This window comes from Rhinoderma darwinii, chromosome 6, assembly GCF_050947455.1.
Source record: "Rhinoderma darwinii isolate aRhiDar2 chromosome 6, aRhiDar2.hap1, whole genome shotgun sequence".
Lineage (NCBI taxonomy): Eukaryota > Metazoa > Chordata > Amphibia > Anura > Rhinodermatidae > Rhinoderma > Rhinoderma darwinii.
This window is the reverse complement of record NC_134692.1, coordinates 115,201,546-115,226,823: the sequence shown is the minus strand read 5'-3', so window position 1 is coordinate 115,226,823 and position 25,278 is coordinate 115,201,546. Positions and strand designations below refer to the sequence as shown.

At 42.0% G+C, this 25,278-nt stretch overlaps 1 protein-coding gene across 3 annotated transcripts in view; it reads left to right on the top strand.

Moving 5' to 3' along the window:
* SNX29 (sorting nexin 29) overlaps positions 1–25,278 on the top strand; it is a 417,611-nt gene that overhangs the window by 53,649 nt on the left and 338,684 nt on the right. For all 3 annotated transcript variants that reach the window (XM_075830136.1, XM_075830138.1, XM_075830137.1), the window contains exons 9-11: positions 1,367–1,485; positions 12,007–12,100; positions 18,000–18,082. In XM_075830136.1, the coding sequence (XP_075686251.1) occupies positions 1,367–1,485; positions 12,007–12,100; positions 18,000–18,082 (296 nt within the window). The remainder of the gene's footprint in view (positions 1–1,366; positions 1,486–12,006; positions 12,101–17,999; positions 18,083–25,278) is intronic.

The window sequence follows — 25,278 nt, the reverse complement described above, 5'->3', positions numbered from 1 at the left end:
TCCATGAACGGAAACCAAACTGAAACAAACAGAAACCATAGGTTTCCCTTGCACCCCTATTGGTTTCAATGGTGACTAATCCGGTGCAAATGGTTTCCATTTGTCGACGTTGAGTAATGGTTCTGTTGTTTTGACGGAATCAATAGCGCAGTCGACTACGGTATTGATTCCGTCAAAAACGACAGTGCCCATCACCCTGATAGAAAGCTCAGACGGAACCCGTGAACGGAGTCCCGACGGAGATGTGAACATAGCCTTAGTTGGTTAGGACTGTAAAGCTCTTCATCCTGACAGCAGATATGAACCCTACACATACATGCCGACTCAGCCTTTTATTGTTTTATTTCAATGTATTTTCATTGGTTTCTAAGGGAGTGTATATTCTGGATGTCACACCGTATATATTTTCACTACTTTGGATCCCATGTTACCAATCTGCAGGGAAAGTAAGAAGGAACTATATTGTCAGCTGCCAGAGGGGGAAGAAGATTGATTCTGCTCCGAGCTCCTCCCCAGCAGGGTAGATTAGCAGCAGCACCAAGGAGGACACAGGGAAGCAAAGAAAGAGGAGAAAATGGCTGTTTAAAAGCATTTTTAAAATTTTGGTATGAAAACTATTTATGGGATAACCCCTTTAAATGTTTCATATGAGCCCTAATGTTGGGCTATATCCATAGATTCCTATGGACCTATCCCACATCCATAAATGATATCTATGGGGATGCACAGATGACCTTACGTAATGAATTAGTGTTCTCACAAAATACAGGCAGGATAACCAGTATAATGAAAACAATAACATCTTTATTAGATACAAGATAAAATACAGAATATACATTGGAACGACAAACCCATGATGCAAGAATCCCCAACACACCAATACTAAAAACCAATGGAAAATAATGCATGGGTAAATACAGCAAAGCGCAAGTGCCTGGACAATAACTGCAGCAGCGCTATACTGACAAGTGCTCGGCACGATGACATCACTGCCTCACCGCCGGTCTTCGCTGGACCGTGAGCGTACGGCGATGCATAGGGAATGGTAGAGCACAGAGCAAGGACCTTACAGCTCTGCTCTACCGTTGGATTCTACTGTATCTGCATCCTGAGGACGGAGATACAGATGAAACCAGGAAAAAATAATTAAAGAAACCGAAATGCACAAGATGACGTAGGTTAATTGCGCTGAATTTTGTTTATTTTTCGATTAATTGCTCAGCCTTAGTGTAGGTTGTCTTTTGTTAATTTTAGTACCTGATCTTGCGCTGTACAATTCACATCTTATAAGTGAGCTTCTGTTTCATATGACCAGTGGTTGGACTGTTGGGGTAGAAATGTGATGTGGGATTTCTGTTGATTTCAGGACACCTGTAGGAAGCTCAGAAAATCCCCAAGTTTGCTGCTGGACCCCCTTACAAGTATTAGACAACAACTCCGAGGTCTTATTTCCTGTCAATGCTGCAAGTTCCTATACTCACTCAGGTAATTGATTCACAACTTAGTCTATAAATGTTGTGATGTTTTTAGTACAGTGAACTTTATTCTTGTTTGGTAAATCACAGCTTTTTTTTTAGTTGTGTTTTAAACATAATAATTATTGCTGCAGTTACGCCTCATTCACGCGACGGGGTCCGAGTGTCGGCCGATAAAATCGATTTTTCCCGGCCGGTTTGCATCCGTTCCGATTCCGTTCCGGGCTGTGTTGCCGTTTTTAACGGACGATTTTGACCCATTTTGCATCCGTTTTTTTTCCCTGACCGTTTTTAAATCGGATGAATTTAATTTGTCAATTGTTTTTTTTTGATCTACGTGTAGTTTATAGTGGAATGAATATTCCATAGAAACAGATACGTAATTATTTTCCTGTGCTTTATAGAACAGGAATGAATAGGATATAAATGCCATTTATAGTGGAATGAACACATATTCCATAGAAACAGATGCCTAATTAAACTACACATAGATCCTGTTCATTCCAGGTCTATCAAGCACAGAAATTTCCCAAAATGTCTGTTTATATGGAATTTGTGTTTATTTCCTCATTACCTCCAAAGAAAATCTGTTCATGTATACCAAGCATAAAAAATCATTATGCCCTTTTTTATATTATCTTCACATTAGTAATAATAATTCTTTTACTTCATAATTTTTCTTCATTCTTTAGTATGTCCCCCTGGACAGAGCGCTTGATGTCTCTGTCAATATCTGGGCAGTGATATCAGGGGCAACTCCTGAAGTGAAACCCCCATGTGGCCGGTGATTCCACTTCAGGAAATGCCCCTGTCGTCTGTGTCCATTTATGGACACTGAACGTTACTGGCTTCTCCTAGTATGGAATCCCCGGTCACAGTGTGTTCAGGGATTCGGCTTCAGGAGTTTCCCCTGATGTCACTGTCCATATATGGACAGAGGCATCAAGCTCTCTGTCCAGGAGCGGAATCTCTGAACACACGGGGATTCCGCTCCTTCAGGGAGCTAAAGTGGGGCTAGCACATAGCAGCGCAGGGACGTCGCTACAGCAGTAGCAGCCGCAGCAGCTACTAGCGGCGCCTTTAGCCATGGTAGGTGTCGCCGCTTGTAGCCGCTATGGCTGCTATAGTGGTAGCGATGCCTTAAGAAGCGCCCTGGCGGAAAGGCGGCTGCTGATTCTCCGTGCCAGAGCGCTTTTAAAACAAGCCGGTGAAGGGAGCAAGCGCAGCTCCTCCTTCCACCTGCTGTATAGTACCCCTGTATACAGCACCCCCACATTGTTCCCTCCAGCATACAGCTCTTCTTCTGAATGGCATAAACTCCTCCTCCTCACATGCACTCTGCGCTGTGAGGAGGAGAGAACGAGGTAGAGCCGGCCATCACTCGGGACACATTCTGGTGATGGCCGTGTATTACCCGGCCCCCTAGACATCTATGGGAGCCGGGCGGCCGGGTAAACAGCTGAAAATAGGGCATGTCCCATTTTTTGACGGCCGGTTTTCCCAGCCTGTCAAAAAAATCTTTTGTGTGAATAGCCCCATTAGGGGTCTATTGTTCCTACTGCAGCAGGGTGACAGCCGATTTATGAACGGTTGTCACCCGGCTGGGAAACCCTGTCGTGTGAATAAGGGGTTAGACAGATAATGACCTATTGATACTCGTTGAGTTAAAGGGAACCTGCCATTAACATTATGCTTCTCTCACGGAAATCTGATTTCAGAGTTCTGTCACTCATTTGTTTAAAAGAGTTGTCCAGTTTCAGCAAATTAATGTTATTTTTTTTTTGTAAGATTAAATAAGTTTAAGTAAGATTTATACAATTTTCCAATATACTTTCTGTATTTATTCCTCACAGTTTTCAAGATCTCTGCTTGTTGTTATTCAGCAGGAGCATTCATTGTTTACTTCCTGTGGATAATTATTCTGTCCATGGTCATGTGATGGACACACAGGTGCTGGGTTCATTACAGTATGTGTATCAGAGCTGTGTCTTCTAATAATCCCAGCACCTGTGTGTCCATCACATGACCATGGACAGCATTTTTATCCACCGGAAGTGAACGATGAATGTTCCTACTAATAAGAACAAGCAGAGATCTTGAAAACCGTGAGGGATTAATACAGAAAGTATATTGGAAAGTTATGTAGGTTTAGATTATGTAAAAAATAACATGAGTTTGATGAAAGTAGACAATCCTCGAAGTGAACCTGTTTCTGAAAACTTGGCTATAGAGCCCGGTTAGCCCTGCCAGAGAGAAGTCTGGGCTTATGAGCTGCCACTAGCTATGCCCACTTCCCACTGATTGACAGATGTCTTCCTATGCACAGTAATAGCTCCACCCACTCAATACTGGCTCCACCCACTCTCCACTGATTGATAGATGTCTCCCTATTACAGTGAATAAGTAGACATCTGTCAATCAGTGGGGAGTGGGTGGAGCTAAGGGTGAGTGGGCTGCGCTAGCATCAGCTCATGGATATGCCAGAATTATCACTGGCTGGGCTGCCCGGGCTCTGCAGGTAAGTTTTCGGAAGGGGTTCACTTAAGCAAATAAGTGACAGACCGCTGAAGTCAGTGTGTCGCACATTATACGTGTAATGTCAAGGTATCCACATGGCTTAATTATAAAGGTGGCTATTGCTGTGGCATGAAAAGATGTGGTCCGGGCCGGTATAGTAGCAAAAGTACATCCTTTTCCTCTACACTCAATATGCCATTAAGAGGCATGTGAACTGCAATACCACTTACGTGTTGTATATTATATGCTGCAACATCTGCACTTTGAAAACCCATGAGAAAAAGGAGTCGTAAACCATAAGTACACAAAAGAATATATATAATTTTGTTAGATCCAAAATACAAAATATAAAAACACAAAAAGACACAACGAGGTATTAAAATTGAAGGTAAATAAGTGGATCGATAGTCTAAACCCTCTACACAGGTATGTTATGAATGCTGAATGTTGTAGGTTCTGTTGACTATAGGTTTATTGGGGGAAGGCAACAAAAAGCTGTCCCATACAGACAATGCTGACTCACTGAGACAGCATTTGTATAATCCCACCACCAAATAACACATGCATATCAAATAAGAATAAGTAACATCTAAAAGGTAGTGTCAGGAGAGTTACGTCTAACTCCTCTTATTGCATAGTCCCCATCTGCACTTTACAGTATGTTACATAGTTAGTACGGCTGAAAAAAGACACATGTCCATCAAGTTCAACCAAGGGACGGGAAAAGGGAAGGAAAAATTTCTACACATAGCAGTTAATATTTTTTTGTTCTAGGAAATTATCTAACCCTTTTTTAAAGCCATCTCCTGTCCCTGCTGTGACGGCTCCTGCGGTAGGCTATTCCATAGATTCACAGTTCTCACAGTAAAGAAGGCTTGTCGCCTCTGCAGCTTGAACCTTTTTTTCTCCAGACGGAGGGAGTGCCACCTTGTTTTTGGAGGGGGTTTTACAAGGAACAGGATTTCACCATATTTCTTGTATGTGCCATTCATATATTTATATAAGTTAATCATGTCCCCCTTAGTCGTCTTTTCTCAAGGCTAAATAGGTTTAATTCTTTCAATCTTTCCTCATAACTTAGATTCTCCAGGCCCCTTATTAGCTTCGTTGCTCTTCTTTGTATTTTTTCCAACTCCAGGGCATCCTTTCTATGAACTGGAGCCCAGAACTGAACTGCATATTCTAGATGAGGCCTCACTAATGCTTTGTAAAGTGGTAATATTACATCCCTGTCCCGCGAGTCCATGCCTCTATTAATACACGACAATATCCTGCTGGCCTTTGAAGCAGCTGATTTACACTGCATGCTGTTACTTAGTTTATGATTTACAAGAACACTCAGATCCTTCTCAACAAGTGAATCCGCCAGTGTAGCTCCCCCTAGGACATATGATGCATGCAGGTTGTTGGTACCCAGATGCATAACTTTACATTTATCTACATTAAACTTCATCTGTCAAGTGGACGCCCAAACACTTAGTTTGTTTAAATCTGCCTGCAATTCATGAACATCTTCCATAGACTGAACTATATAACATAGCTTGGTGTCATCTGCAAAAATAGAAATAGTGCTATTAATCCCATCCTCTATATCATTAATAAATAAGTTGAATAATAGTGGTCCCAGCACTGAACCCTGGGGTACACCACTTATAACTGGGGACCATTCAGAGTAGGAATCATTGACCACAACCCTCTGGATACGATCCTTGAGCCAATTCTCAATCCAATTACAAACTATATTTTCTAAATCTATAGTCCTTAATTTACCCATTAGACGTCTATGAGGGACAGTGTCAAATGCCTTTGCAAAGTCCAAAAACACTAAATCCACAGCGGCCCCTCTGTCTAGGCTTCTGCTCACCTCTTCATAAAAACAGATTAGGTTAGTTTGACAACTTCTGTCCTTAGTGAAACCGTGCTGGCTGTCACTTATAATGCTATTTATTGTCACATAATCCTGTATATAGTCCCTCAATAGCCCCTCAAACATTTGCCCCACGATGGATGTTAAGCTTACTGGTCTATAATTACCCGGGGAAGACCTAGAGCCCTTTTTGAAAATAGGCACCACATTTGCGCTGCGCCAGTCCCTTGGCACTATACCAGTCACTAGAGATTCTCTGAATATTATGAAAAGGGGGACAGAAATAACTGAACTAAGCTCTTTAAGAATTCTAGGGTGTAACCCATCTGGTCCCGGGGCCTTGTGCACATTTATTTTATTTAATTTAGCTTGGACCATATCTACATTCATCCAATTCAGTATATCAACTGATATATTAACAGCACTGGCACCGGCTACATCAGCTGCTCTTTCTTCTGTTGTATATACAGAGCTAAAGAACCCATTTAGTAACTCTGCCTTCTCTTGATCCCCTGTGATCAACTCCCCATTACCATTATCTAGGGGTCCTACATGTTCAGACCTTGGCTTTTTAGCATTTATATACTTGAAGAATTTTTTGGGATTTGTTTTACTATCCTTGGCCACCTGCCTTTCATTTTGTTAAGCGCTTTATATTTTACAAAGGCTAGAGCTGTACCCTCAGATTTGTATTTTTTAAATGCCCTTTTTTTGTCATGTATTGCCCCTTTCACAGAAGGTGTAAGCCATGTGGGGTTTAATTTGAGTCGTTTATACTTGTTACCTATAGGAATACATTTTGCACTATAATAACTCAAAGTAGATTTGAAAATCTCCCATTTATCATTTGTTCCATTATTTGACATTAGTTCTTCCCAGTCTATATCCTGAATTGCAGCCCTCATCCTGGGGAAATTGGCTTTCTTAAAATTAAATGTTTTTGCCCTCCCAGCCTGCGTTTGTTTTTTTACAGTATAGGTAAAATGTAACTATATTATGATCACTGTTACCGAGGTTTTCACGAACATTGACATTCCCAACAAGATCTGCATTATTAGAAATGACCAGATCCAACAGAGCTTCACCTCTAGTCGGGTCTTGCACAAACTGGCCCATAAAATTTTCCTGCAACAGGTTGAGGAAATGTCTCCCCTTTGCAGTTGAAGCTGAACCATGACACCAATTAATATCCCAGAAATTAAAATCTCCCATTATCACTACAGTACCCGCCTGTGCAGCCTGCTCCATCTGTTTATATAGCTGAACTTCCATCTCCTCAGTTATATGGGGGGGGGGGGGGGGGTGTCTATAGATTACACCAAAAGTAATTTTTTCAGTGTTTACCTCCCTTTCTAGTTCCACCCACAAGGTTTCAACCTCCTCACAGTATTCACCCACTATTGTCTCTTTCAGACTCGCCTTCATATCATTTCTCACATACAGACATACACCACCACCTTTCCTATTTGTCCTGTCTTTCCGAAGAAGTGTAAAACCCTGTAGATTTACAGCCCAGTCATGGGTGTACAATCCACAAACTGAAAACCCGGCTAAGGGAACATATTTTGGAGGCAGACCCCTCTTCTAATACCCTCAATCGAAGTCTGCCAGGGGCCTCTAATCATTTCAGAGATTTTCATGGCGGTAACCTGAGCAATATGACCATATGTGCCATTGAGAGGGTCTCGCGCCCAAAAAGGGGAGAAGATTGGTGAAGGGTTCTTCTCAGCAGAGAATTCTATTGGATACTCAAACTTGACACCAATCATCCATCCCCAAGGTCTAAATTATTGTCATGATTTGATGTATTTTTACTAAATCATTGTGTAGCCTTTATCCTGTATTCTGCTTACATTGTATTGAAATTCACTTCGATATTTATACAACATTGTATTCATTTTTCTTTACTTATCCCAGGTAAGGGCCTGTTCACATCAGCGTTGGCTTTCCATTCAGGGGTTCCGTCGGAGGTACGATATCAATGATGATGCAGACGGAAGCTATGGTTTCCATTTGACTTTCAGTTGCAGGGTTCCATGACGGAAACCCTTTGACGGAACCCCGGAACGGAAAGCGAACCCTGATGTGAACCGGCCCTAACAAACATACGTAATGTAATCAATGCACGTGCGTGGCTTCTTCTGGTCAGGCGCTTCCTCCCGACGAGGAGCCTTGTTCATTCATGTGTATATCTTAGGGGGCTTCACATGTTTTTTTGGAGCTATGAATAAGGCCCAATGCACATGACTGTAGTTTCCGTCCATAATTACAGTCCGTAATTACCGACCCATTCACTTCTATTTTCCACGGTCACCTTCCCGTTTATTTACGGGAAGGTGTCCGTGCCCTAGAAAGGCTCCGCAAAATATAGGTGATGTCCCATTTTTTTTGCTTTTTTTACGGTCCATGCTCCCATACTTTTATATGGGAGCACGGCCCGCAAATCAAGGGGGCCATAATCACGGACCAGGTTTACGGCTACAACCGTGTGCATGAGGCCTTAGGACTAGTTTACTTCAGTCCAAAACTCGTAAGCTATTTTGACCCCCTCTTTCTATGGAGTGTACACGTCCATGTTTTTAATATGTTGTTCTAAACAAAAGTTTTTTATTTTTAAAATTCCCTCGGCTGCTGGAACCACAACTTTTTTGTTGTTGTTGTCTGGACTGTCTAACCTTATGCTGCCCTCCATTAAATGGCTGTATAATTTAGTGACCATGACAGGCTCCCTGTAATAAACATTTTGTCCAATTCATATTGTTTCTATTGGTTGGAAAATGCATCTGAGATTTGAAGATCACCCTTGTCACTGCAATTGTAGTGTGAACACACGGTAATTTTAGGAGGATTTTCTAGTTTTTCTTGTAAATATTGTTTCCAGCACGTTTGGAAAAGGCAAAGATAGTAGAAACTTTCAATCAATAAATTAGCAGCATGTGTGTTCTATTCTGGAACTCGTTTGTTGGACACTGTTCACACTAGCATCATGGCTTCCCTTTATAATAGAAGCCATGACGCAGTGATGGATTAGTTTTCAAACAGATTCAAAATTACATTATCAGACCCCATTGCCTATAATGGGGTCCATCAGACCTCCAATATTTCTGATGGCAAGAATATGCTGCTGGTAGATGTTAAATGATTGCCCAGATCTGTGTCCGGAATCTGCTGATGGAGGAATCCTATAGTAAGCAGGCTGGCTATTTCTTGTTTGTTCAGCTTTAAGATAATTGGCGGAAGAGCTCCCTGGCATTGGCTTACCCTCTGTCCCCTACACCATAGCACCAAGCTAGCCGTACACTTGGGATAGCTGTCTTTTTTTGGTCTCCTCTGACTCTCCTCTACACATTTACACTCCGATCATCCGATCTCCATTTCAGTATGGATTTCAATTAGATAAAGAGGATAAACTACTGCCGGACACCTCTGGCATCATCTGTAGAACAAAGGATCGGACATTTGTAAATCCAACATGACTGACCCTTTCCTTTTTTTCCGGGCTGTCCGTTTACCTCCATACACATTAGATCATAGGCTGATCATACATGAACCCGCTACCGCGTCACGCTAAGTCTCTATGGCTAGTATTACAGACCCTGTACAGTGTCTCTTTGAGGCTCTGTTTTCTACCCGGGAAATAATACAATACTATTAAACCCAAAGCACATAATTTATTTATTTTTATTGAGCTAAATGTAATATTGTTGGATCTGTAACCTAAAAGTATGTTTTTTTTTCTATCCATGTACTGATAATCTGATGTTTTGATCTTTCACCTGATCAGGTTTTCTAGATGCCAGACTAAAATAAAATACCTTTTTTTATTAACATCATTATGTGCATATGGTGTCTCTGTGTCCATATTACAGACCCGTTTGCACACTGTGTGCCGCTGTATGGTGCCACTGTAAGACATTACTACTAGGGAAGGACACCTCTGTAGTATGGCATGCCATGGAGCATTTCACGATTTCTCATGAAATCCATGTGAAAAAACTTCCATATGAATGTACAGATTGCAAAGCAGTCTATGAACACTGATCCCGTAATATGGTAGCGTGTGAGGCCAAAGTACAAATTATTCATAATTTGCAAAAATGTTATTATGAATGATGTGTGACTGTCCAGTACTTTCTGAGCTACAATACATGGTAGCTACAGTTATTGACTGCTCAATACGTTATTTTTCTGCAGTGCATATACCAAGTAGCTTGTTTTTTTGTGAGTTATTACCTGCATGTTGGATTTTAATTCAGATTGATGGCGTAACCTTTACTGTATAATTAATTGTTGTTATAAAAGGGCAATGACACATCCTAATAATGACTTATTACATCCATACGGCTTCCCGCACATAATCACCATATGCTAAATCTAAAAGCAGCAAGAAAAACTGCCTCTAGGTCTTCATGTTGTCAAGGACATTTTACAATGAGTACAAATCGCCACCTTTAGAACGGATATCATTTCGGTTCACTAAATTTATATCAAGAACTATAGGTAATTTTGAAAGATGTCCAGTTATTGATAATACTACAATAGCAAGGACGTACGTACCTTAGAGGCAGCTCATGGGGCACCATGGGGAGGGTGGTAAACTGAACAGCATGGTTCTCTCCATTCAAGAAACAACCCCAGCTGTGTTGCCTGGCAAAAATAGTTTTAGGGGACCGCTGTTCATCTAAGAGATAAGGGTACCATGTCTAAGATGGTAGGAGGCCCTGCGGGCCAAGACTCCTCCAAACTCCAGTTTTATGTGATTTGTATAATGAAAAGTTTTGCAACTTTCTAATATAGTTTGTGACAATTCCGTGCCATTTCAAAGATCTCCGTTTGATGTCCGTGAAGAATGTAAACAAGAAACATAGACTAAATCCGTATAAGGCCTCATGCACACTTCCGTTGTACGGCCGCTAATGACGGTTCCGTCAAACACGGGTCGCACGCGGATGGCTTTCGTGTGCAGTCCGTTGTTTCACGGACCAAATTCAATGTAAAGGCCAAGACTGTTCCGTCAAAAACGGGCAGGAGTAGGACCTGCACTACTTTTGACGGAACTGCCGCACGGTTCCGTTAAAACAACGGACGTGTGCATGGCCCCATTGAAATGAATGTGTCTGGGTGCTATCAGTTGAAAAAAACTGAAGTGGACATGAGGCCTAAGAACGTTCTTTTTCTCAAAGTTGAGCTGTTTCTACAATTGAATCCAGTATAGGGAATTCATGTAGACAAGTGCTATTCGCTCGGAGTCCAGACTGTTTAGCTTAGGCTAAGTTCACACTTGCGTTGTATCCGTTACTCTGATCCGTTTTTAGATCAGAATAAGGATAAAAACGGATTCGTTAAAAATTGAAATTAAATCAATTGGATTTTTAATTGCGTCCGTTATGTTAGTCAGCCATTATTTTTTTTTTTAAGTGCATAGTACAAGACTTTTTCTCAGTTCAAAAAAATGGATGTCTAAGGGATGGGTAATTTTGATCATTGGTGTCAATATAAAATGGATACAAACGGATTCTAATTATTTGATATATTTTGATATTAATGGGATTTTTAATGGTTCAGTTTTTTTATCCTTATTCTGATCTAAAAATGGATCACTGTTAGGGGTTATACAACGCAAGTGTGAACTTAGCCTTACAAAGGAATGCCTAGTCTATTTGATTATAGCTTATCTGGCTGTAAATAAGAATGTTTCCATTCGCTGATGGCAAGCAAAGATCTTGAAAGTAATTGAAACGCAAAGTATATTGAAGTTGCATAACTTTTTCATTGTGCAGTAATAAAGCTTTAAAGTGACACTGTTGAAAATCATCTCACTCACTTATGTGAGACTACTGTACTGATCAGTTGTATTTTGCCTTTTATATTCTTTGTGTTTCTGTATAATGTTCGGTAAAATTGACCTTTTGGTCGTGAGAAAAAAAAAAAATGACATTGTCGGGATCTAGTAGCGCCGTTAACCACCAAAACTCACAAATGAAGCCAGTCAAAATTAGTCGTATTCATGTGGCTGTACTGTACATACCACTCTGGTCAAAAGGTCATTTAAGTGTTGTAAAATGTTACCTCTCTGTATTGAGTGTATTACACATGAGAGCGGTATTAGTATATTTAGTAATATTGATTGTCTCCACTTTTATGCAGATTCTGCGTTGGATAATTTACAATTTGGGGATGAAAATGGGACTGCTGCCCTTGCTGTAGAGTTGGCTCAGAGAGGATCAAACATCCAGTTCAGGTAAAATGCAGTGACCACCGTAACACAAAAATAAGTGTCTGTCATCCATACAGTATTTTAATATAATTTTTTAAGGCAGAGCATTCGAGTAAATACTATACATAAAACAAATCATTCAGTCCAACACAATAAATCTCCGTCTCTGAGGCTGAGGCTCCCCAGTAACTTTTTGCAAAATTGCATGCAGTGAGGACATTAGAATTTCGTATGATTTAGAAGTGGTTCCTTCTTTTTGAAGATAAAAAAAATAAAATTGAAATTGCATTCCAATAATGTCAAAAGTTTCGATTTGCACAATATAGCATGCAATTTTAATAGAAAAAAAATGGATTTGCAATTTTCGTACAAAATGCTAAATTGTGTCCTTATGGGGGGAAAAAAAAGTCAAATTAACCCCTTCAGGACAATCATATGGCTATATACGTTCCAACTGCCGTTTCCCTGTGCAGTTCTCAAGTATATAAACGTTGGTAGCCTGGAACGGGGTTTAACGAGTGCAGTGCTGCTTCAGTGTAAGCAGCGCTGCACACTCATGTCTGCCGGGGCTTTAAGAGCCTCTGAATACACCCCCCCCTGTAGATGGCGCCACCTAACACCTAAGCTACCACTAGGAGCGGAATACCCCGGCCTGAGCGATTTCCCCACCTAGAGGGAGCCCCAAACATCTCTATCCCCCCTATAGATAGTGCCACCATAATGCAGATAGCGCCCCCAATGTAGATAGCGCCACCTAAGCTCAGATCACTCTGGCCGGGGATTCCACTCCTAGAGAGAGCCCCTGACGTCACTCAGGGGCTCTCTCTGGGAACAGAATCCCCGGCCAACGCTCTGGGTTTACTATGATGTAGTATATTTACTTGCAGTCCTATAAAAAAAATAGATTGCGGTATCATGATAAATTATGCAAAATGACATGAATCTGTAATTTTTCATTTATTTAGCCTAGTAGTGAGCACTTCCTTTGTTTCGTGATAATTTCCAAATTGTTGCCATTCCCTTCGGACTCGCCATGGCTCCACGGTCTTCACGAAGGTCCTAGCGACACACATTGTGTTTCTTGGCGCCAGGGGAGTCACGGTCTTCCCTTACCTGAACGACATCTTGGTGACGGTCCTGTCCAGACAGGGCAGACTTCTCAGTCTCCGGGTGACTCTGGATATGTTGTCCCAATTTGGCTGGATCATTAACGAAGAGAAATCCACCCTACTCCATTTTAGAAGATGGGATTTCTGGGAATGAACTTCAACACAAGTCCATCTCCTGGGGGAAAAGGATCAGGATCTTTCAGGTAGAAGTGGCCCTCCTTCGCAGGAACACTACCTCTTACACCAACTTTTCCATGCGAGTGCTGGACAGGATGGTCTCGACTTTTAGAGGCAGTTCCAAATGGCCAGTTTCACTCCAGGCACCTCTAGGGAGCAATCCTGTTTACATGGGACAAGTCTCTGACTTCTCTAGACGAATTGATTCTCCTACCCTCTTGGATTCATCGGGAGATGCGCTGGTGGGAGACTACGCCAGCCATCACGCTCAGACGGTCTTTCCTACCCCTCCAGTGACTTGTTATCTTGACGGATGCCAGTCTGTCCGGGTGGGGTGCAGACTTCAGCCTTCACACAGTCCAGGGCAACTGGTCGACGGAGGAGTCAACTCTACAGATCACTTATTTTCAACTATCTTTCTGGCTCTTTCCCATTGGATACTCCTCCAGGGTCATGTGGTCAGTATACAGACATCCGGTCAAACAACTCTATGGGAGTTGCCCATCTTAAACACCAGGGTGGCACCAGAAGTTGATTGGCTCTGTGGGTGTCATCTTGAATTCTTAAATGGGAAGAGAATCGTGTTTCAGCAGTCCACATACCAGGAGTGGACAATTGGGCCTCAACTTTCTAAGTTCATAGAAGTTGGACCCAGGAGAGCGGCCGCCTCTCCCAGATGTCTTCTAGCGTGTTTGTGAGAAGTGGGGCACACTGGATGTGGATCTCTTTGCATCACATCTCAACCACACGGTTCCAACAAATGTGGCCAGAGCGAGGGATCCTAGAGCAATCGCAGTTGAGAGTCTCAAGAGAGAAGACTTTCCCGCAATTCTGGTGGTGCCATATTGACCTCGTCAGGCTTAGTACGCCGGTCTACACTACCTGCTCTCGGATGCAACCTGGCACCTTCCCAATCTAACCATCTCCTTTCCTCCAAGGTCCCCTTTTCCACCCTGCTTTACATCATATGCGTTTAACATAATGGCTTTTTAAGCCAAGGTTCTGAGGGCTCTATATTTCTCTGAGCAAGTCATTCAGACGAAGTTGAAAGCCTAAATCAGCCATGGCACCTGGAAGGCCTAATTTTCCTGGTGTGAACAGTGTAGTTAACCATCCTATTGTATGTTCTACTCCTAGACGCCGGTCTTTCCTGCAATCGGGTCTTGATCTAGGACTTGGATTGTCTTTACGTAAGGGTCAGGTCTCTAATCTGTTCATTCTTTTTCAAGTGAAAACTTTCCTGCAATGAGGAGCGAATGTTCTCCCTCCATTCAGACGACCTACTGAGCCTTGGGATCTCAATTTGGTCTTGGAAGCGCTTCATATTGCACCCTTTGAATCCTTGTGAGATGTTTCGCTGTGTTTTTTTTTTTTTTTCTCCTGGAAGGTGGCCTTACTGAAAGCAGTCCGCACCATCAGAAGGGTTTCGGAAATTGCCTCCCTATCATGCAGGACTCCCTTTTTGGTTATCCACAAGGATTAGTTGGTTTTCCATCCTGTCCCTTTATTTTTACAGTAGGTAGTCTTGGCCTTCCATATCAACAAAGAGGTTGTCCTTCCTTCTTTCCCTTTTTGACGTGGTGAGAGCAGTCCTCGTCTATTTGGCTGCTACGCAGTCGCTCTGATTCTATTTTTTTATATTTTTGTTCCTGAGGGGCCACGCAGGGGCTTGGTGGTGTCCAAGGTCACCATTGCGGGTTGGATACGGTCTGTGATCTTGGAGGCCTATTGATCCAGGGGTTAAGGTTCCTCTTCTTTGGTCACTGGTTCCTCTTGGGCGGTCAGGCATCAAGCTTCAGTTGCTCAGGTATGCAAGGCTGCTACCTGGGCTTCGGTGCACGATTTCACCAAGTTTTAACTGACCCATTCATTGGCCTTCTGTGAGGAGTCTGGGTCGCAAGGTGCTACAGGCAGCTGTGCATTAGGCGAGTTACATGGCTGTACTTTTTCCTTTTAATTTAATTATGAGACTGTTTTATGTTCTCCCATGGTGCTCTGTCCCCCATGATATGAACGCGAAAATTAGCTTTTTGTACTCGCCATAAAATCTTTCTTGTTGTATTCATTGGGGGATACAGATATCGCCCTGTTTTGGTATGTACCAGGCAGAGGTGTATTCAGTATATCATACTTCCCCAAGCTTGGCCCCCCACCTCTCCACCACCTCCCTGCCATGCCTTGTCTATAGTTAACACCACCTTTCTGTGCGTACATTGACAAATGGGTGTTACGATTCCCCTTGTAAAAAGGGCTGTGTCCCTACATACTGACAGTCTCCAACCATCGCTGTCTGCATCACACTGTGTAGGCACACATCGGCTTTCGTCAGAGTGGCGTATGGACTCACTTTCTATTGAGCCCCTACATTGCTTGCTCGTCTATCCGAGGAAAGGCGATCAGAAACAGTGGCACAGCGCTCACCCGAAGGCTTCTGTCGCTTCATTTTAGCGATCAGTGGAGGTCCCATCAACATTTCTGACATATCACTATGACAAAGTGCAGGTAGAAACAATAGGATCTATAACGGCGCTGCTGCTGCTTGTTGTTCACGAGCAGGATACAAAGAGGGACCGACCGCAACTTCAATCAACGATATCAAGAAAACGACATCGCTGGACGACGAACAGGATATTTACCTTGTCCACAACAAGCAGCAGCGCCGTTATAGATCCTATTGTTTCTACCTGCATCTCTCGTACCTAAGCGGTCACCTCGGCGACCGGCTCGGATCTGGCAGCAGCTACCCCGTGGACCCCAGCGCTGAACTCTTTTAAACCACACGGTGAGCATATGTATTTCCTCCCATTCTCACCTCACCTTCTTTGATCCATACCAAGTGGCGCCGTGGCTCTTTTCTCCTTATTCTACTATGACAAAGTAGAAGCAGAGATGGGAACAGCACTCCTTCTATTACCTGGTAGATTAGTGATGCATGCCAAAACCAGCCTCCCCGAAAGTACAGAAAAAATGGAAACGGTAGGCAGCACTCAGTTAAAGTGTAGATGAATCACCAGTGGTTTATTCATTTATTATATGGGGGGGGGGGGGGTTGGCAGAGCATCTGACTGAATGCTGAGTGTTCCATGTGGGTTTCTGAGCATCTGACTCTTATGGCTCTGTTGGGTGAAGTTATCCCCCGTAAAGCCCTCATTAGTGAGTCAGAAGCTCTGACTTGCTTCTTGCAGTATAATAACTATTGAGGGCACTATGGGGTGTAATATACTGCAAGGGAGGGAGTCTGAGCATCTGACGTTCTGCAGAGGGCTCTATGCGTGGGAAATTATTTTCCTACCCATAGAGCCCTGAGCAGTCAGACGCTCAGACCCCCGTTATCCCACCATAGATCCTTCTGCAGTCAGTCAGATGGTCAGACCCCCCCCCCCTCCCTTGCAGTATAATCTCCCCTAGCGTCGGCTGATCCCTTTAACGTTAGTGGGGTTAGGAGGATGAGTTCAGTAAGAGGCGCTCACTCTTTTATACGCGCCTGCCACAGCTCACTCACCTAACTGCCCTGCACTTCTCTTCAGACCTTAACAATGTGAAGAGAGCCCTCCTGCTGTCCTGCTCCTCTCTGGCAGTGCGTGCTGCATAAGAGAGGTATGTTCTACCAGACGCGCCCATCTGCTAGTTGAAATAAGGCATCCACCTAAGATGTAGGTAGAGTGGCCATGGCACATGCCCCCTGTTCCTGGCCCAGCCTGCCCCTGCGATTTATGGCTCCCCCTTCACCCCCCCGACCCCATCTCTTCATCAGCAGGTGGGACCGATGACCGCCTTGGGCAGCCGCCTGAACCGCCCATTTGAGGATCCGCCACTGGTCCCAGTCCCCGGACCTGTTTTGGCTGGTTTTTTTTTCCCCTGGGACATAAACGTGTTCTTGTTTTTATCTTTTATCCTGCTTTCTATACAAACTGATTTAGTCAGTCTCTGTGGGAGGGGTATGACCTGCTTGGGCACTTTTTCTTGCCTTATATCAGCCTCCAAGTGGCAAGGGCCTTTACCATGGTTCTGTGTCCCCAATGAATACAATGAGAAAAAGATTTTATGGCGAGTACAATAATGTAATTGTTTAAAGGGTTACTGCCATTACAGGCAGTAATAGCATATCGCTAGGATGTGCCATTACGTTCTTATCAGTGATGGTCCAGCTGCCGCGTCCCCCACCAATCCTGAGATTTAAGGAGCTGGAGCGCCAGTTAAGCACTGCGTTTCCTTCAATGGCTTTCCCACAGCTCCATCCAGCCCCTTGATTCTCTCGATCAGTTGGGGTCAAGGCAGTCACACTCCCACCAATCAGGAAGTGATTGCACATTCTAGTGATATTCCATCTTTTTCTTTGTTGAGAATAACCTTTTTAATATAGCCAGCTGAATAGTATTCATTTCATTTCACGTACAACAGTGTTTTTGTTATTATGATGGCTGGTCTATTTTTTATGTTCACATTAAAGAAGATTATTTCTAAATTTGTGCCAGAAAATATGAAAATGATTGCAAGTCTTCAAACACAGGTGGTACTTTGAATATTGGAACAGAGAATCTATTATTTCAACAGGAGATCATTGTGAATATTTACCAAATGGCTATATTAATTTTGAGTCATTACTCATTGACAGTATTTTTTTTTTCCCCATATAGCATGGAAGTCGGTCCACCAGTACCGGTGACAACAATAAGCAGTGTAGTGCCTGCAGAGCAGAGGCCAGACTCAATGACAATTAGTAAGTAATTTTTAAATGCTACCTGTTTATAAAGCATTATTTTTGGAAATTAGTACTTCTACATTCGTTAGTACTTGTGAATACATTAAACTTTGTAATATATCTTAGGGGACAGTGTTGTCTTCCTCACCTACCATCAGCCTGTACCTCTATTTCTGTGCCTTCAGGCTCTCTGAAAATGTTCAGCTACATCCTTTATCACTACATTTTTTTTATCTTCAGTAGTACAGTAAGTGAAGACAATAGAGAGGGGGAGGAGGGAGATGAAGCTGCAGTCTGTCTGCCTTACCCTGAGTGACAGCACATACAGATGGACAGAGCATACAGCACACTTCTCCAGCTCCACACCAGTAAGAGCCTGTTCACTTAGCACAGTTAGGCTACATTCACACGAGCGTATCCGATTCACGCGCGTGAGTCCGGTCCATGTGTGTTGCGTTATGAATCCGTGTTCTTTGCGAGTGGCATGCGTTTTTCACGCACTCACAAAGCACATATATATTTTTTTCAATGGAATTGATGCGCCATTCATTCACAGCACACGGATGTGCATCCATGTGCCGTGCATGATTTTTACGCACCCATTGACTTCAATGGGCGCGTAGGTGCGTGAAAAACGCACCAATATTGGACATGCAGTGAGTTTCACGCAACGGACACACGCTGCGTGAAAACTCCTGCATGTTTGAATGGCCCCATTGAAATGAATGGGTCAGTGTGCTGTGCGTGATTTTCACGCACAGCACACAGACGAGTTTTACGCTCATCTGAATGAGACCTTATAAAGCGGAAGTTTAAAAAAAAAAAAACAACACGATTGAGAGTGAAGGAAAATACCTGAAATATGCAGGTTATACACAACATTTCTGGTTGCACTGCATCTAATACACATGTACAGCTGTCTAAGCCGGGATGGTACTTTAAAAATTTTTTTTGAGGATGTGACACGTAGGTGCTCTTTAAGGGCATGTTCAATTATAATTAATCACATCTAATCTTCTGAATACATCCACTTAATGGAAGTGTTCTGACAGCAAATAAAGCTTATTTATTCCTTATAGCAGTGATCCCTATCCACTGGGCCATGGAACAATACCGGACCGTGGATCATTTGCTGCCGGGCCGGGGTATCTGGTATCTACCTCGGAGGTAGCAGGGAATTCCGGATTGTCCGCTGCGGAAAACCGCTGAGCATTCAGCCAACCTGTTAGCAGGCCGGCCTCCTGGGATGACGTTTTATGTTATGACTGCTATTTGTTGTGGGTTTTACCTACCCATTGAATTCAATGGGGAAAACAAGTAACAAATAAGCAGCGTTTACGCAAATACATTTGTCATAAATAAAACCCTGCTTTCAATTTCTGACAGTTTTTGTCTGCTCGCTATTTACGCAGCTTGTGGATGAGATTTGTTCTATCTCATCCACTTTGCTGCTACTGTATTCTGCTGCTGATTTTCCGCAACTAACTGTTGCGGAAAATCTGCAGTATTTACACAATGTGAGAACTGACCCTATAATAATAATAATAATCTTTATTTATATAGCGCCAACATATTCCGCAGCACTTAACAATTTAGATGGAACATGAAACAAACAATGTCCGACATTACATAGTGATAAAGCTAATTTACAATTCAAACAGAGGAGTGAGGACCCTGCTCGCAAGAGCTTACAGTCTATGAGGAAATAAGGGAGACACAAAGTGGTACAGTCTTTGTTCTGTACAATGGTCCAGCAATTTTATTTTTAATTTTTTTATATACACATGGGGTGGTACACATAAAGCTGCATGAGCCGGTCACCAGCCAGTATCCGTGTATGACGGACATGAAGAGAAGGAGTGTGAGGGAATCTTATTCTGATGACTAATCTAAAAGGGGTGCCATGGGAAGGAGTCAGACTAGGGAATGTTATACCCCGAAACCCCCCCCCACCCCCACCTGCTGGTCCGTGGAAAGATTGTCTTGAATGAAACTGGTCCTTGGTTAAAAAAAGGTTCGGGAACGCTGGCTTAAAGGGTTGTTCCCATCACACAGTGATGACATATCTGTAGGTATGCCATCACTTTGTGATCAGTGAGGATCCGACTGCCAGGACACTCTCCGATCCTGAGAATAGTGCTGTTTTTTTATTGCACAGCGGGACCAGTTCTGCAAGGAACTTAAGCACGGCCCCATTCATTTGCATGCACAGTGGGTGGCCAGGAGTGATGCCGTCCTGGGAAATACTGAGAAGGGGACACATCACTGCAGCCCCTTAAATTTCAGGATCACTATAGGTCCTGGCATGCAGACCCTCCCAATCACAACGTGCTGGCATATCTTAGAGATGTTTATCCAGGCACAGCGGCTCGTCCGTATGTGGCTCCTGCCTCTTCAATCTGCTGATTGGTGATGATACAGAGGATCAAACACCTATCAATCACAGAAAATTGTCTATACTAAGGGTAAGCCATCAATGTATCTTCATGTGAAACTTCTTTAAAGTCCAATCTTTTACATTTTCTTTCCTTCTCAATATTTAACGGTTCGAGTGCTCTCTCCACACGTTGGCAAATTAGCAGGCAATTCGTTTTGCTAAAAAGGCTAATGTTTTGAAACCTGCCCTGTTGTTGCCAACTATATGGGAGCCTTATTTCCTTTTTGCCCCTATTATCCTGTTTTAGGTGCGTAGAATATTTATTTTGCCACTTTAGATCTACTTTAACGGAGTAGTGCTTTTTACTAATCTAAACTCTTATTGACCTTGATAGAACCTGGGTTTGCATGAAACTCCAGCATATCAAGTAACAGCGTGTATGTGTGTGTATGTATGTGTGTGTATATATATGTATATATATATATATATATATATATATATATATATATATATATATATATATTTTGAATGTAGTACAGATTCTACATTACATCCTGTATTATAGCCCAGTGCTGCATTCATAGTTCTGTTTGCTGCTATTGGATGCAGTTGACAAGGTTATTGACCGACTCATCCCCAACAGCCTTGCTGAACTGCTGCAGTTCTACATACATAAAATTACTGTACGTCTGGTGTAAAGCCTACTCTTCCCAGAATGTACATCATCAGGGAAATTTTTGGGCAGACACTAAACCACCAGGGAATAGCAAGAGATTTCAGCTATGCAACCTGCAGAATTATGAATGCAGCTCTGGAGTATAATACAGGCTGCAACTCAGGATCATTACAAGAGAAGTCGCTCGAGGCCCAAGTATGTAATCAATATTTTAATATGAACTAAGAATCATGTATTCCGCAACAATACGTAAGTGAGCAGATCACTTGATCTCATTCTACTCATTGGCAAAAACAAACAAACAAACAAAAACAAACAAACAAACCCTGCTAACCAAAATGAAAGGCTAAGCCAATTAATATTTTAATTTCTATGTCTGATCTATTCCAGTATCACAAGTAACTGCATGCATATTTTGGATGCGGTACTGAAATTTTGTATGCAATTATTCCATGAGGCCTGCATGTAAATCTAAAATGAAAAAAGAGCTAACCCTTATTAACCTAGATGGAACTTGTGAATAATTGTAATTTTTCTTAATCAGACAGAATATTTAAGCGATAAGGGAATATTTAAGTCAGGAAGTGTACACACAGCCGAAATCAATATATGAAACATTTCTTTCTATTTGAAATCTGCACAATGTTTTATGCATATCCACGAATAAGGAATTTAACGTGAAAGCAATTCTAAGCTGAATTACATTACATTATATCGATCTGCAGGTATGCCTTGTGCCACTTACTTACATTTCTGTTTTCTAATTCTGCATAGGGTCCCTATTAAAGAGGTTATCTTTTCTTGACAACCAGATTCCATATTCCCTATCAGGGACATAACAATCGGGGGTCCCCTGCTATTTGACCCAGAGCTGCAGCAAGTATTAATTGCTATACTAGACAAAATAGGATAAAAGGAAAAGAGGAGAGTAATTGCAGGGATATATAATTGTTTTTGTGTATTTTCTAGGTTTAGTTTATTCCATATGTACAGTGGAGCTGGAAAGTTTGTGAACCCTTCAGAATTTTCTATACAGTACACCTGCATAATTGTGACCTAAAACTACATCAGATTTTCACCCAAGTCCTAAAAGTAGATAAAGAAATAAAAAAATTATTTAAAAATATTAGACTGTCATTTATTTATTGAGGAAAATTATCAAATATCACATAGCTGTGAGTGGTAAAAGTATGTGAACCTTTGCTTAGTCCTGCACATCGGTTTGGAGGAATTGTAGCCCATTCCCCCGTACAAAACATATTCAACTCTTCTATGTTGGTGAACTTTATCCCATGAACTGCTCGCTTCAGGTCCTTCCACAACATTTCTCTTGGATTAAGGTCAGGACTTTGACTTGGCCATTCCAAAACTTTAAAAGGGTTGTCCACTTTTTCTATTTTTTCTATTTAATTTCTAGAATAGAAAATGATACGGACTTCTCCTTCTTTTTTTTTTTTTTTAATCAAGTAATTTTTTATTGTAAAGTTCTGCAACATAACACCACAATATTCCTAGATACATAGATATATTTTTCCATACGAGTCAACCAGTTCACTTTTAGTCTTAAATTCTGATATAGTTGGGGGTTGTTCATCAATGTTGTGCAATAAGTTTCCTAGCTACATACAACAAACGAGCACTGGCCAGTTTGAAATGTTCAGATGTAAAGACATCTTCTATATATCCCAGAATACAAACATATGGAGTAAAAAGTCTATAGAAACCTGATATACAGAAGAGACCAACCACTTCCCACATCATATGTATCAAAGTACCCGGGTTTATTTTTGCATCTCGGACACATGGGTGAGTCTCTAAGCCCAATGTCGTAGAGAAAGACCGAAGTCCTATATACTCTATACAACAGGCACAAATGAGAAATGCAATGTGCCTCGTTTATAGACAACCGAGGAGTCCTCAATAGGATGTCGTTCCAATGATTTTCCTCTATGGGTCCAATATCCCTTTTCCATTTGCTTCTCAGCATAGATGGAATTTTGTCTAGGAATCTTGTCAATAGACTTTTATATAAAAGAGATATAATATAAGTGTGATCTACTTTACTAATTACTCCAATCAAAATATTATCTGTCCCTGATAGATCTTGATTTCTACTCTCCGCTTCATAAGCATGTCGAAACTGAAGGTACTTATAAAATTAGGTATGAGGGAGATCTATCTAATTCAGTCTGTATTTGAGTAAATTGTTTGAGACCTCGATCATCTATCAACGGAGTCAATCTACGCACACCATACTCCAAAATCTAAAAGATCATGTAATTGAGTTAACCATGGTGTGTCCCATATATACCCTTAATGCATTGCATATCTCTAATACACCACCATGACTTGTGCATCCGATATCGCGTCCCAGAAAACACAACATGTCATCTGCATATATCGCTATTTTATCTTCATGACGAAATCTCACTATATCTATGGATCCCCTAATCCAGGCTGCCAGCGGCTCAATGGCTACGGCAAAAAGCAGGGTGGATAGTGGACACCCCTGTCTTGTTTCCCTACCCAATTGAAATGCTTCAGTTTAAAAATTGTTCACTCAAAGCCTGGCCATAGGTCGGTCATATAACGTCCTAATCCAAGAGATGAAATGATTTCTCAAATATTATTTTCTGGAGTGCTGCCCATAAATATGCCCATTCCACGCTGCCGAATGCTTTTGTCTAGCGAGCATATCACCCTCCTACCAGAGATACCCGCTGGAATTTGTAGATTCAAAAATAACCGTCTGAGATTTGTAGCAGTGGATTTGTGAGGCATAAAGCCTGTTTGATCAGGATGTATAATTGCTGCCATTATTTTGGAGAGTCAAGTAGCTAGAACTTTGGCAATAATTTTAACAACAGGTAACCAAGATATTGACCGGTATGACTCGGCTAACAAGGGGTCCTTACCCGGTTTAGGGAGGACCGCTATCACTGCTTCCCTCATAGTCTCTGGCAATCCCTGACCCCCAAAGCAGAATTTAATTGAATTGAAAACCTCCAGAAGATGCGGTAAAAGTATTTCATTAAGCACCATAAGGCCATCTAATCCTGGCACTTTATTATTACTGACACGAGAACTATATAAAGAAGCATACTAGGATTTAAACAAATTTACAATATATCGGGATCAGACGTTTGTATACCATCTACATTTCGTATTGCTGCTATAAATGTTTGACCCCTCCTGTGCCTTCGCAACCGTAGCAAGCATATCACCTGCTTTCTCCCCTTTCCGTATAAGAACAATGTTTCTGAAACCTCCTTTTGTTCTCCGCTACTTTTAACAAATAATTTTTTAACAATTCCTGAGCTTCCTTCCAATTAGCCAAGGATGCACTGGAATTGTCTAGGATGTGGCTCCTTTATTTGTTGTACCCTAACCTAGAGCGCATCCCCCAAACGTCTTGTTTTCAATTTCACCTTGCTAAAAAGTTGTATTCAAAAGCCCCGCAATGTGGCCTTCATAGCGTTCCACACTACTCCCGAATTAGTTGTGCCAACATTATCCGAACCATAATCTGTCAAGACCTTAAATACATCATACGTATTTGTAACTGTTAACCAGAAAGCATTCAGTCTCCACAAGGACCTGCCAGGTCGGACACCCTGAGACAGAGACACAACAAACCGTAGAGGAGAATGGTCAGAGAGGGCCCTAGGTAAGTACTCAGCAGTGACGACTTCCCTAGCTACAGTGTCGGGACATAATCCTAATTCAGTATGTGACAGACTATTATAGGAACTAGAAAAGTATTGCTTATCAGAGAGATATTTTAATCTCCAGAGGTCCAACAATATTACATCCTGTAGGAAAGAACCAAGGGTAGTTAAGGGCCTATCCTTGTGTGCACATCAGTTCTAAACTTGTCCCAGTAGGGATGAATATAATTATTGAAGTCTCTCAGTATAATAAATGGTACACCTGGTCTATCACCAGTAAAAGCGAATACCTTCTGGAGCATGTCATAACTAAATGGTGGTGGAATATATACGCCTCTAATAATCTATTGTACGGAATATATGATACAGTGAATGCATACATACCTCCCCTCATCATGCATGTCTACCTGTAGTCTGGTAAGGGGTATTAAGCGATGAATCACTAAGCTCACACCACTGGAGTACCCAGTGTGAACAGAATGATACTCATGAC